The sequence below is a fragment of the Mus musculus genome, chromosome 14 (genome assembly GCF_000001635.26).
Source record: "Mus musculus strain C57BL/6J chromosome 14, GRCm38.p6 C57BL/6J".
In the NCBI taxonomy this organism is placed as follows: domain Eukaryota; kingdom Metazoa; phylum Chordata; class Mammalia; order Rodentia; family Muridae; genus Mus; species Mus musculus.
This window is the reverse complement of record NC_000080.6, coordinates 5,938,230-5,950,264: the sequence shown is the minus strand read 5'-3', so window position 1 is coordinate 5,950,264 and position 12,035 is coordinate 5,938,230. Positions and strand designations below refer to the sequence as shown.

General features: G+C 41.6%; 1 protein-coding gene and 1 long non-coding RNA gene across 3 annotated transcripts in view; one reads left to right on the top strand and one right to left on the bottom strand.

Annotated features, from left to right (window-relative positions):
• Positions 1-12,035, top strand: part of Gm3248 (predicted gene 3248) — a 68,484-nt gene that overhangs the window by 11,423 nt on the left and 45,026 nt on the right. The window contains exons 2-4 of one of the 2 annotated variants that reach the window (XM_017316327.2): positions 5,215-5,377; positions 6,336-6,467; positions 7,141-7,247. In XM_017316327.2, the coding sequence (XP_017171816.1) occupies positions 5,301-5,377; positions 6,336-6,467; positions 7,141-7,247 (316 nt within the window). In that variant the 5' untranslated portion in view covers positions 5,215-5,300. Of the gene's footprint in view, positions 1-965; positions 1,293-5,214; positions 5,378-6,335; positions 6,468-7,140; positions 7,248-12,035 lie in introns of those variants that run through there. The other variant, XR_874205.2, reaches the window with a different exon arrangement.
• The window catches only part of Gm51421, a 159,368-nt gene that overhangs the window by 120,196 nt on the left and 27,137 nt on the right, over positions 1-12,035 (bottom strand). The gene's annotated exons all lie outside the window — the stretch shown is intronic.

The window sequence follows — 12,035 nt, the reverse complement described above, 5'->3', positions numbered from 1 at the left end:
AGGACTTCAAGTACTATATTGAATAGGTAGGGAGAAAGTGGGCATCCTTGTCTAGTCGCTGATTTTAGTGAGATTGCTTCCAGCTTCTCTCCATTTAGTTTGATGGTGGTTTTCTGTAGATTGCTTTTGTCATGTTTAGGTATGGGCCTTGAATTCCTGATCTTTCCAAGACTTCTATCATGAATGGGTATTAGATTTTGTCAAATGCTTTCTCAGCATCTAACGAGATACATGTGTTTTTTTTTTTCTTTGATTTTGTTTATATTGTGAATTACGCTGATGGATTTGCATATATTAAACCATACCTGCATCCCTGGGATGAAGCCTACTTGGTCATGATGGATGATTGTCTTGATGTGTTCTTGGATTCGGTTTGTGAGGATTTTATTAAGTATTTTTGCATCCATGGTCATAAGGGAAATTGGTCTGAAGTTCTCTTTCTTTCTTGGATCTTTGTGTGGTTTAGGTATCAGAGTAATTGTGGCTTCATAGAAAGAATTGGGTAGAGTACCTTCTGTTTCTATTTTGTGGAATAGTTTGAGGAGAATTGGAATCAGGTCTTCTTCGAAGGTCTGCTAGAACTCTGCACTAAACCCGTCAGGTCCTGGACTTTTTGGGGCTGGGAGTCTATTTATGACTGCTTCTATTTCTTTAGGGAAATGAGAGTGTTTACATCGTCAATCTGATTCTGATTTAACTTTGGTACCTGGTATTTGTCTAGGAAGTTGCCTATTTCATACAGATTTTCAGTTTTCCTGAGTATAGCCTTTTGTAGTGAGATCTGATGATGTTTTGGATTTCCTCAGGTTCTATTGTTATGTTATAAAGAACTCAAGTAGATAACCTTCATAAGAGCTAAGAACACAATCTAAAAATGGGGTAGAGAACTAAACACAACATTCACAACAACACATCTTGAATGGCTGAGAAGCACTGAAGAAGTGTGCAAGGTCCTTTGTTTTCAGGTAAATGAATACCAAAATGACCCTGAGGTGGTGTCCAGCGTTATACTTTCCAGTGAAGAATGCTAAGATCAAAAAAAAACTCATGTGAAAGCATATGTTGGTGAGAATTTGAAAAAAGAGGAATTTTCTTCCATTTGTGGTGGGACTGCAAAGTGCTATGGCAACTATGGAAATCAATATGGAGTTCCTCATAAATTTTCAGATAGATCTACCTGAGAGCCAAGGACCAACCTTACTGGTGCATGGCCTGCTACTTTCAGTTTTCACTTGATGGCTTGTTACTCAGATTTTCTTATTGGGCTATGACTTTGCTCTTGTCTTTCTGATTCTCAAGCAGTTCTCTGTTCTTACACATTTTTTTGAGGTACCTCTAGCCACTGGGACTTACTTATACCTTCAAATCCCTCTAAATTGGGGGACTTCTAATACTTGGAGAAGCTGAGTGACAAAAGCAAAGTATGTTGAGCCCTTTGGTGTCCAGTGCACATGAATCTATGGGAGTTTAGATATAATAATCCTCTAGAACATTCTTTAGGAAAGCAGCAGTATGCTCTCAGGTTCCTGTGTGACCTCACCTACCTTTGCCAGCTTTGTGGGCTTCCCTACTGCTGGCATGAGAACAAATGGAAACTCCTGGAATAGATGTCTCATATCTCATTTACTCTGTAATTGTTAGTATACTGATGGGATTCGGTTTGATGGAAATATACTCTCAAGAATAATTAATAAAACCAGTGCTTCTTACGGACAATCCGGACAAAGTACCAAGTTCAAGGACAGTTCTGCAAGAACTGCTCAAAGCCAGCCAAGTGGAGCAAGAAGAAAGCCAAGCAGAAGTCATTCATTCCCAGCACCCTCAGCACCTTTCTCCAGGACAGGGTCACTCAGCTTTGGTAGAAGAAGGGATGACCTGAGATAGCTGCCACATATTCCCACAGAAAAGAAGCAGCCAGCAATATTGGGGAAAGAATATAGGTGTCAGGGGGCAGAAAGCAGAGTGTAAAGTGAATAAATAAAAAGATATTAATACAAAAATATGTAATTATTTAAAAAAATTGGACAGAATGTATTGTTCTAGTAACTCTAGTGTGAATACACAGGCAATCACTTTAACACCCAGAGAGAATAGATGTGGTAAAATAGGGTGCCTTTGGTATTGATATAAACTATGTACATAGCAAAGATAAATAAAAAAGAAAGATGTTTGTCCCAAAGATCCATTATTCTCCTCAAGTCTAAGTGTTTGTGCTCACTTTTACCAGAACTCTGGAAACCTCTGTTAATCCAGGTCTCAGGGCTCATCCAAAGTACAGTCCTGAACTGGCTGTGGCCAAGTGTTCCTGTGTTGTTGGCTGACCTCTGCCTCAGGCTTCAGAGGCACTGGAGGGGCAGTCTTAGCCTTCGGGTGGCAGCCTTTCCAGGTCCTCTACCATACCAGATAGCGAGTATTCGACAGATGCCTTTCATCTCAAAAATAGAAGCTTGGGTATTCCAAAGATTGGGATGCCACTCTACAGTCATGATGAGTAGGTTACGTGAGATCATACAAGTTAACTAATGTCTGTATGACTGTTTTCCTTATTTGAAAGTGAGTAATTAGATCATCTGAGGAGTGGTTGCTAAGAATAAAATCACTGATTAACATGAATCAGGATTACAGAATAGGACTGTACAGAGCATGGGCTTAATTGTCTGGGTCCAGTGCAAATAGCTGGGAGAGTTCAAAACAAAACTAATAAAAGCAACAGGAATACAAACAACAACAATTCTTTAAAACCCTTTTGAGTGCTGAGATTACTGGCATGTACCAACTCTGCCTAACTTTTTTTTTGTTTTTATAATAAACAACCAAACATACAAACAAACAAACATCCCTATTCCAATTCCAGCAGTTTGCATCAGAGAGAGCTGTGTGACACTGCATGCTGCTTCCTTTCCTCAGATAGCTCAGGTTGTCAGTCCTATACCAGGTCAGCTGGACCTAAGACAGTGTAGTTGACCTTCTTGCTGTCAACTCATGATTCTATAACAATCCTTTTCTTGGTAAAATTGAGCCTCTATAGAGTAAGCCCCGTGTTGTTGGATCCAGGACCCTTTAGGCCAGCAAACACACAAGCCACCCTTACTGAAAGAGAAAAGGAAAAATCACATTGGAAAAAAAATATGCGCCCTAATTGTAAGAAAAAGCCGTCATCTTTGAAGCCATCACCTATCTCCCCCTGATTTTTGAGCTCTGCATATTGATATTGTGTGGCTCAAGAAGGTAGTGAAATTCAGATGTTTTCTGAAAGAAGATATACATGATTTTTCACTCTTAAATCTGTGAGGTTAGGGGGTATTGTAGCACAGGTTCAGCAAAGCCAGCATAAGAACACAAAAGCCAGAGATGATAATGCCAAAGGGACAGCAACCTGACCTTATAGACACATTAAAATTGAGGATTCATCTCAATTCAGGTCATTGCACTCCCAGCCCTACCTTCTGAGTATTATATTTGCTGTGAGTACAGTATGACGTTACAACCTGCAACACCCTCATTTCTCAACTTAGCAATTCAGGAAGACAGATATTGGAGAAGTAATTGCTATGAGGCTACAATGAAGTAATTTACAGTCCAGGATGACCATTACTCTCTGATGCCCACTTAAATTGTCTGGTTGTATTTGAGAATGGGAGCATGTGCAGGATAATGTTTTGAAGAAGGGACAGCAAGTTTACCATTTATATTTGCCCTGTAGATGATTCCGTATGTTCAAAAGAGTAGGGAGTTTTCTTTGTAAATGATATGGTTGTAAACCAGAGATTTTGTGAAACTCATGTATATATATATGAAAAAATGCCCTCTGTCAAGGAATACACCGTTAGAAAATATTGTCCATGTTTTGTACAATTAAACCTATAGGAGAAAGATATTTGCCTCTGTGAGACAGGAAATCCCTGGGAAATTGGAGTGTATGTCACAATAATTGACACAGCTGGTATATTTATTTTTGTGAAACATCTACTAAATCCACAATTCCTAGAGATTTGGGTGCTAACAAAATCTCTTATGCATGTCAGAGTCCTAACCAACGTTCCCCCTTAAAAGCACATGACATCTAATGAAGCAGTTAGAATTCTCCAGCTTTGGAAGGAGAGGTTGCGAAAGGGGATCCCACGGGTCCATGAGAGGCTCCAGGAGAGGCACCCCAGAAAAGGACCAAGCTGGGCAGAACTAGTTAGCAGGTTGGTCATGGCAGTTGCTAGTGACATCATCAGTAATGGCTTCCTTGGAGAATCTCTTTTATCTAGGATAGAACTAGAATCTTCTGTGTTGTCACCTGTGTTGTGGTGACAGCAACTGCCTGTGGTTCATCCCTTCTGTTTGCTCTGGGTTCACCAGCAGGAATGTTTTCCTGGCTGCTCAGGCTATGTCAGAAAGAGAATGGCGATGAAGGAGAGACCAGACCAACAGAGAAGGAAGAGGGAATCCATTCTCATGAAAAAGGAAGAAGGAAATCATTCTGGAGAAGGCACAGTGAGTCCTGGGCAGAGATGGGGAACTTCCTGGTAGAGGTAGGCTTGAGCTGGGCCTTCCAGGAGTAGGTCTTACAAGCTGAAACCTTGGACTTTGTCAATGTCATACAAAGATTCAAGAATTTCTGATGATTAGTATGACAGAGCCAGGAAATGATAAACCTGCAGCTACTTTTGTGGGAGCTATTTAATTTCATTTTGAGTGGCAAAGATTGTGAGGAGTGGGCACTATGAGAATAACAGTGTGTCCTTTCATGGAAGGGATTTGAAGCACTTCATCTTCCAGATTACTGTAGGTAACTTGAGTCTCTGATGAAAAGAACAGAGAAGGATGCTCCCCTGGCCATGTCATGTGGTGAGGTCTCAGACATTTTGGATTTGAAGACACATGATTAATTAGTGCTTGATAGTGATAAGCACTATGAACTTTAGGATTTCCCTGCATCCCATCTGGTATGACCTGACAATGTTCCCCATATCTTTATGTCTGAGGCAGCTTATAAATTTCAAGGCAACGGGGCCTGTAACAGGGAGTGTGGCATATGTCTGACAATGGTGGTTAGGAAGAGGAACATAGCTTAGCAAACCAGCTGGAAGATAGCTTTTCTGCTCTTTTTGGATTCACCCTGTCTTTATCTTTCTCTTCCTCCATCTTCTTCTTGGGACTCAGAATGGTCTCCCCTGCGCCTGGGCCATCAAGTATGCAAATTCTTTTGTGTTTATCTATCTGCAGGGTCTGCTAGAAATACTTCAACCCAGAATTCCAAAATCACTAAGAAGAGATCAAAAATAAATGAACTAGAAGAATTGAAATTGGATATGAGGAAGATCAGCAATGACATGGAGGAAATGTGTGGAATCCTGGACCTTTACATATATGAGGATTTGAACTACAGGTACGAATTATGCCCAGTATCCTGTTGACTGTATTGTGCCATCTGTTAACCCAATTTCCTTCCATGAATGGAGTGCGTCATCTCCCATCATTCAATTAAGTAGCCCTGACAGGTGTTTAATTGTTGGATAAACAAGGTGCTGTGTGTTTATTATCATCTTCTTTTGTACTTGCCCTTGGGGTTTTTGCATTCTGATTGTTGCTGTAAACAGCTAGAAGGACCTGCTCACACTTACTGTCTCTCAGTGTGTGAATGCAATGCCTTCAGGCTTCAAGGCTTTACTCTGATATTGTTCATTATATTCTGAGAGATGGCACCTCCTTGGATTTATTTGGCATTCTAATTATGTCTCTGTGTGTGAACATAGTTGTATGTGTTTTGTTCAGGACTGGGGCTCTGGGACCTTTGATGGGGTCTGAGGATTTGTGTGTTGCACAGTTTGCAGGTCCTGTTAGTGTTGAGTCCATAGAGGTCCAAAGTGATCACCAGGGAAGTTTGCTCCTGGTGTTTCCTTGGTGTCACACAGGAATCTACTGGGGGAGGAGGTGTGATAAAGCCTTTCTCCTCTAAATACTAGTTGTGTCCTCTGGGAATTCACATAACAACAGGAACCAAGAAATGAGAATCCCTGCCTTAAAAATAAGAGGAAAGTCATTACAGATATCTACTGGACCCATGCCTGTGGCACAGTGTAGTGTAAAATTATCATAGAAGTACTTTATTCCTACATGCTTGCCCGGGAAGCTCTTGAAGGTCAGCTAGCTCCATTTGGTCCCCTGGCTCTGCTGTCCTCTACCCAGGATAGTAAGTTTAATTAGCACCTAGGGGACCCATTTTGAATGAGCCAGGATGTGGCATGCACATGTCTTGGGTAGTCCATGATATAGCCTGTTTGCACATGATTATTGAATCCTTAATTCAGCAGATTATTTGCTTCTTGGGCCATGCCCTAACACAGGATGAACACTGAATTCAACATCATTAAATCACAACATGAGAAGACAATATTGGATATGAATAAAATGATCCAGTCCATAATTGGTTCCATGCAGTACTCCAAGGAACTGATAGAAGATAACTATTCCTACAGGTGAGTCAGTGACACAACTGAGACCCCCAGAACTAGGCAGGGAATGCTTCTGTCCTTTTAGGACTTTGAACAAAAGCAAGGGTTCTGGTTCTATGCTATCTGTTTTTATCAAGGAACCCTGCCCCGAAGCAAGGGCCTTGGATTTGTACCTCTTAGACACAGGAGTCCTAAGTGTGAAGAGTGTCCAAGACCCTCCAATCTTTATTTTTCCAAATTCAAGATCCTCTACATAGAAAACGTTTCCACCACGCTGGGAATATCCAGGAACCCTGAACCTCTGGGGTTCTGACCACAGATTAAAAGATCTAGGATTCCCAACAAAGATGTAAGGAGTGCACACCTGTTTGGTCGTCTCACCTCTCTCAGAGGGGCTAAGCCCTCTCCCTGCTGAAGGTTTTATGGTACCACAGACCTATAATCAACCATGAGGAACATTTCCTCTTTTGTGATGTATAGGGTGCACTCTTGGTGTGGGGTTTTTAGAAGTTTGTTGAGTCCTGTGGAATATGGCTGGTATATTGATATGACCTGCCTCTGTTTGGTGCTGCTATGTAACTGTGGACTCTTCTGGGTATGTCTGGGAATCAGGGCCCTTGCAGGGATCATAGGACTTGTAGGAGTGGCAAGCCAATGGAATCTGGCTGGGAATCACCAATTTTTCTTTGTGGATCAGCATTAAGGAGGACCACCTCCTCCGTGAGTGCACTCAACTCCACGAAAACGTAAGGATATTACTGAATGAGAACAGAAGGCTGCTGGTGGAGCAGGCTGGCCACAAGTGTCCTGTGGGAAGAAAAGTGGTTCTCTGAGGAGGCCAGCAAGAACATCTGTGTCCCAAGTGCCAAGGAACAGCAGGTAGGATGATGTGTATCAGAGGCAGATGGCCCTCATGTCTAAACATAAACATAGACAATCAAATGTAATAGTCCACCAACTTCTCCAGGCACTCACCTATGTTTCCTCCAAGTGTTTGTTTATGTGATCATCTACAGGGTTCTCTGTCGAGGTAGCCTGGTTCAAGAAACTGCATATTTGGCATGCAAATGTTCCTGCTCTGCTAGAATCACTAAGGGGGATAGGTTGTTTACACATCACAACTCTACATGCCTTAAGTTTGAAGGATGCTGTGTTGGAGCCCTTCTTGAGAATAGCAAGAGCTTTGAAGGAAGAAGTAAAGGCCTGTAGCTCATTTGCTTTACAGGGATCTTGTGAGATTCTAGGTAGGAAATAGTTTGCAGGGATGACAGCCTTGTGTAATTGACAAATAAGTGGATTTCCTTGCTGTCTTTTGGCGGCTTTTCTATTCTCCCCTTTTTCCCTCTATCTCAAAATGGACTCTTCAGGCTTCATATATCTTGGTTCACACTGAGAGAGCCTGAGTAGCAGCTTGTCAGTCCAATTTTCTTTGAGTTCTGTTGGAGTGGTCATTCCTGGGCCTTAGAGTCTGGAGTTGGCTGGATGACCAGAGATGACAGAGAGGCTTCTCACAGGCTCAGGTTTGCTGTGTGATTTCTGAGGCTTCAGGAAAAAAATTCTTAATATATGCCTTCAATTCTGACCAAGAAGAGTGTTCTCTAGTGATTTTTGTTAGATGTTTCCCTCCTCCCCCGCCAACCCACCCAGACAGGTATTCTCTGTTCACACTGGCTGTCCTGGAACTCAGTCTGTATACCCGGCTGGCCTCGAACTCAGAAATCTGCCTGCCTCTGCCTCCCAAGTGCTGGGATTAAAGGAGTGTGCCACTATGACCCGGCTTCTCTAGTGCTTTTTATTCCTCTAAAATAATCACAGAGTCCTTGGGTCTCCCTTGAAACATCACCTCTGCATAGTCTGAATTATCTTGGTCCTGAACCATAACAGATACCTCATTGTTTTCTGCTCAGTTATGATTTTATGTGAATAAGTCTGTGTGTGCTTGTGTGTGTCTGTGTCTGTGACTGTGTATCTGTGTGTTTCTTTTTGTGTATGCATGGTTATTCCGACCTGTGTCTCAATCAGCCTCAGTGGGGGCTGAGAGAAATGAGGACCTTCAGACAGTTCTGGTAGTATAAAATTGGTTTAGTCTGTTAGAAGCCATGTTCAGAAAGTGGAAAAGAAGTCCTCTTTGACCCAAGGCTTCCAGAACAAGGAGGAGTTATCCACAGAGTCTAGGGTGCTCAGGGTTGTAGTGGTCCTCAGAGCAGCCCTGAAGGGAGAAGCTATCCTGATGTCCATCTGCTGTAGAATGAAAAGGTCCTTTGTGGTGCAGCCCTTCCATGAACTAGTGTGAGATAATCTATGCAAGCTTTTGTCCTTCAACTAGTCAGCCTTTTCTTACTCAAAAGATCCCTGGCACAATCATATTCTGGGGAGAAAACGGTTCTTTTGGATCCTGGTTATAGACAGTTCCTATTACTCTGGGCTCATGCCTTTGGACACCAAGTCAGTTAGGTGATGGAAAAGAGAGATCCTATAGGAAGAAACTGTTTACTTTGGGACAAGTCTGAAACAGGGAACAAGAACAAGAGCCTGGTCCACCACCAACATGTGACCCTAGGCTGGGAAACAAACCTATTCTACACAGCCTTGGGAACTTGCTGAGCCAGATTGGATAATAGGACAAGAACCCTGATTCCCAGACCGGTTTATGAGTGGAAAGCATATCACTGATTGAGCTGCCTATATGCTATGCCCACTAAGTACCTTTCCCATTCAAGATTAGTTTTTTTATGCCTGCAAAGTATCCTGGGAGATTTTTATATTTGTATTAACTGTGAAATTAAACAGGTCACTGCAAAACAATATGCTTGTATGGCATAAACACAAATATTATGTGTGTTTGAGAGTGTGCCCTACAATAGTCATAGATGTACAGGGGGTTGTTCTGTTTCTTCATGACCATCACTTTTAAGGTTCATTGCCCAGCCTTAGGAATATTTTTATTTAGCACACTCTTGCAGATTCTAGGACCCATGAAGTACCCATGGGTATTGTGTTGTATGGTGTCTCTGGTTATTTGCAGATAGGGGAATTGACAAGAGGAACCCTGTGAGGTTCCTGACTGGAGAAATAATCATAGCCTTCACTTCAGTTCAGGGCACGCTCCTACCCCATAAGGAATCCACATGGTTTCTAGGTAGCACACATCTCTCTTGAACTCACATTGAAACATTGCTACAATGTTATTACTCAATATAATATACCTGCACAAATGGGGAAATATGGTGTTTTTTAAAAAGCCAGTATAATATGTAGTTGACAGTTCAGTTTCTAGCAGTTTTTAATAGGTGAGAAACAATTCCAAGCTCAGGTGCTCTATGACACTTGGGATGCATGTTATGATCTCAGCTGATAGGTCATGTTGGTTTGTCCAGCTGAATAGAGCTGTTCTGGGAGGGACAGCTCAATTTACAAATGCTTAACCGGCCTTTGTTTCTTTCTTCCCTAAGTGTGAAATAGTCCAGCAGAAAGCAGAATATGGCACAGACCACGACATGATCTCCCTCAAAGAGAGGTGCTGGAGGAAAAGCACTGAGTGTGCACAGGAAATACACCACTGTTGCCTCTCATCCCTAATAACCATGGCTGTAATGGGCTGTATGCTCCTCCTTTATTTTGTTTCTTTGGTATGAACAGGCCTTAATTTCATCTAGCCTCTGGCCCAGGAAGAGTGCACTTTTAAAGGGACTCAGAGAAATGCTGAGACACATCAAGAGTTGCTGGGCATCCAGGAAGAATCTGAGAGTTTATATTTATCTTTTCCTGATGGGTCATCATCAATAATTACATGCAGATCAGTCAACAAAATTGTAAAACCTTGGATCCAAGTCTACAACATGTGTTTTGCTTTGACTTGAGAGGCCATATCCTTCAGACCCACACTCCAAAAGGAGAATGTTGCTTAAATTTCTCCTGCAAAGATTGCTACCTCCAGGAACTGCTTTTCTACTAAGTTGCCAAGGACAGCCACAGGCTGTAAGGCTGTGCTACAAAATGAGCAGACTAAGAATTTTGCTTTGCACAATTTTTGTGGATTGATTTTGGTTTGAGTTTTGATTAGTTTAGTTATTTGGTTTTTCTTGTTTTCATTCAAAGTTTTGTTATTTATTGGTTATTTATTGTTCTTGTAATTAATTTGATATTTTGATAATGTTGTACACAGTACATATTGACTGTCAGCTTACAGTTACAATTGAGTACATTGCATTTATTCTTATGACTAACACAGTGATCTCCAACTCTTCACTATTAAGATCCTTGTTATTTCAGGTGTGATCATGAAATCCCACAGATATCAGACCCCGATGGATCTCTGCATTTTTGATGGGACTTGGGCTCCATAGTTTCTTCTGAGCCAGACTGAACTACAAAGTCCTTCATACATTCAGTATGGAGAGTGTGTCCAACTGTCTGGATAGGAACTTAATGATGGAAAACTTACCCATGCTGCATCCTTGTAGTCAAATATTTAGCTACTGTGAAAATCCTGTGGATGATGTGATGAACACATTAATGTCAAATACATCAGTATTTCTGTAATAGCTCTCATTAAATCAAAGCATAGTCTAAGGGAATAAAAAGCTATCAGAAAACACAGCAGTGTATGCTTCTGCTTTCCTTCAAATATACAATCACTGGTAACTGCAAGTAGAGATAATAAATTCCACAATCTTTTTGGGGACAGGTTTCTCTATGGGTCCTTCAACATTCATTTTATTACTTTATGATTCACCTGTGTCTGCCAAAATACATCATTCAAAAACGATGAAGATTGTAATTAGGTATCATCCTATAAAGTCCTAACAAATGCCTTTTTATTTGATATTTTCTTTACATATATTTCAAATGTTAAATCCTTTCCTAGTTTCCCCTCTGAAGATCCCCTGTTTACTACACCAACCCCTGCTCCCCAACCCACCTACTCCCTTCCTACTGTCCTTGGCATGCCCATCTACTGGGGCATAGAACATTCATAGGACCAAGGATTCTCTTCCCAGTGATGACCAACCAGGCCATCCTCCTCTACACATTTACCTAGAGCAATGAGTTCCATCATGTGTTTTCTTTGTTTGGTGGTTTAGTCCAAGTGATCTCTGGAGGTACTGGTTAGTTCATATTGTTGTTCCTCTTATGGAGCTCTAAACCCTTCAGCTCCAGAGGTCCTCTCTCTAGCTCCTTCACTGGGGACCCTGTGCCCTGACCAATTGATGGCTGTGAGCATGTACTTCTGTATTTGTCAGGCACTGGCAGAACCTCTCAGTTGGCAGCTATATCAGGCTTCTGTCAGCAATCTCTTGTTGGCATCCGTAGTAGTGTCTGGTTTTTCTGGTTGTTTATGGGATGGATACCCAGGTTGAAGCATTTTCTGGATGGTCATTCCTTCAGTCTCTGCTTCACATTATGTTGCTGTCACTCGTTCCATGGGTATTTTTTTCCTCATTCTAATAAGGATCAAAGTATCCTCACTTTGGTCTTCCTTTTTCTTGAGTTTTGTATGCTTTGCTATTTGTATCTTGGGTATTCCAAGGTTCTGGGCTAATATCCCCTTATCAGCATGTACATGTCATATGTGTTCTTTTGTGATTGGAT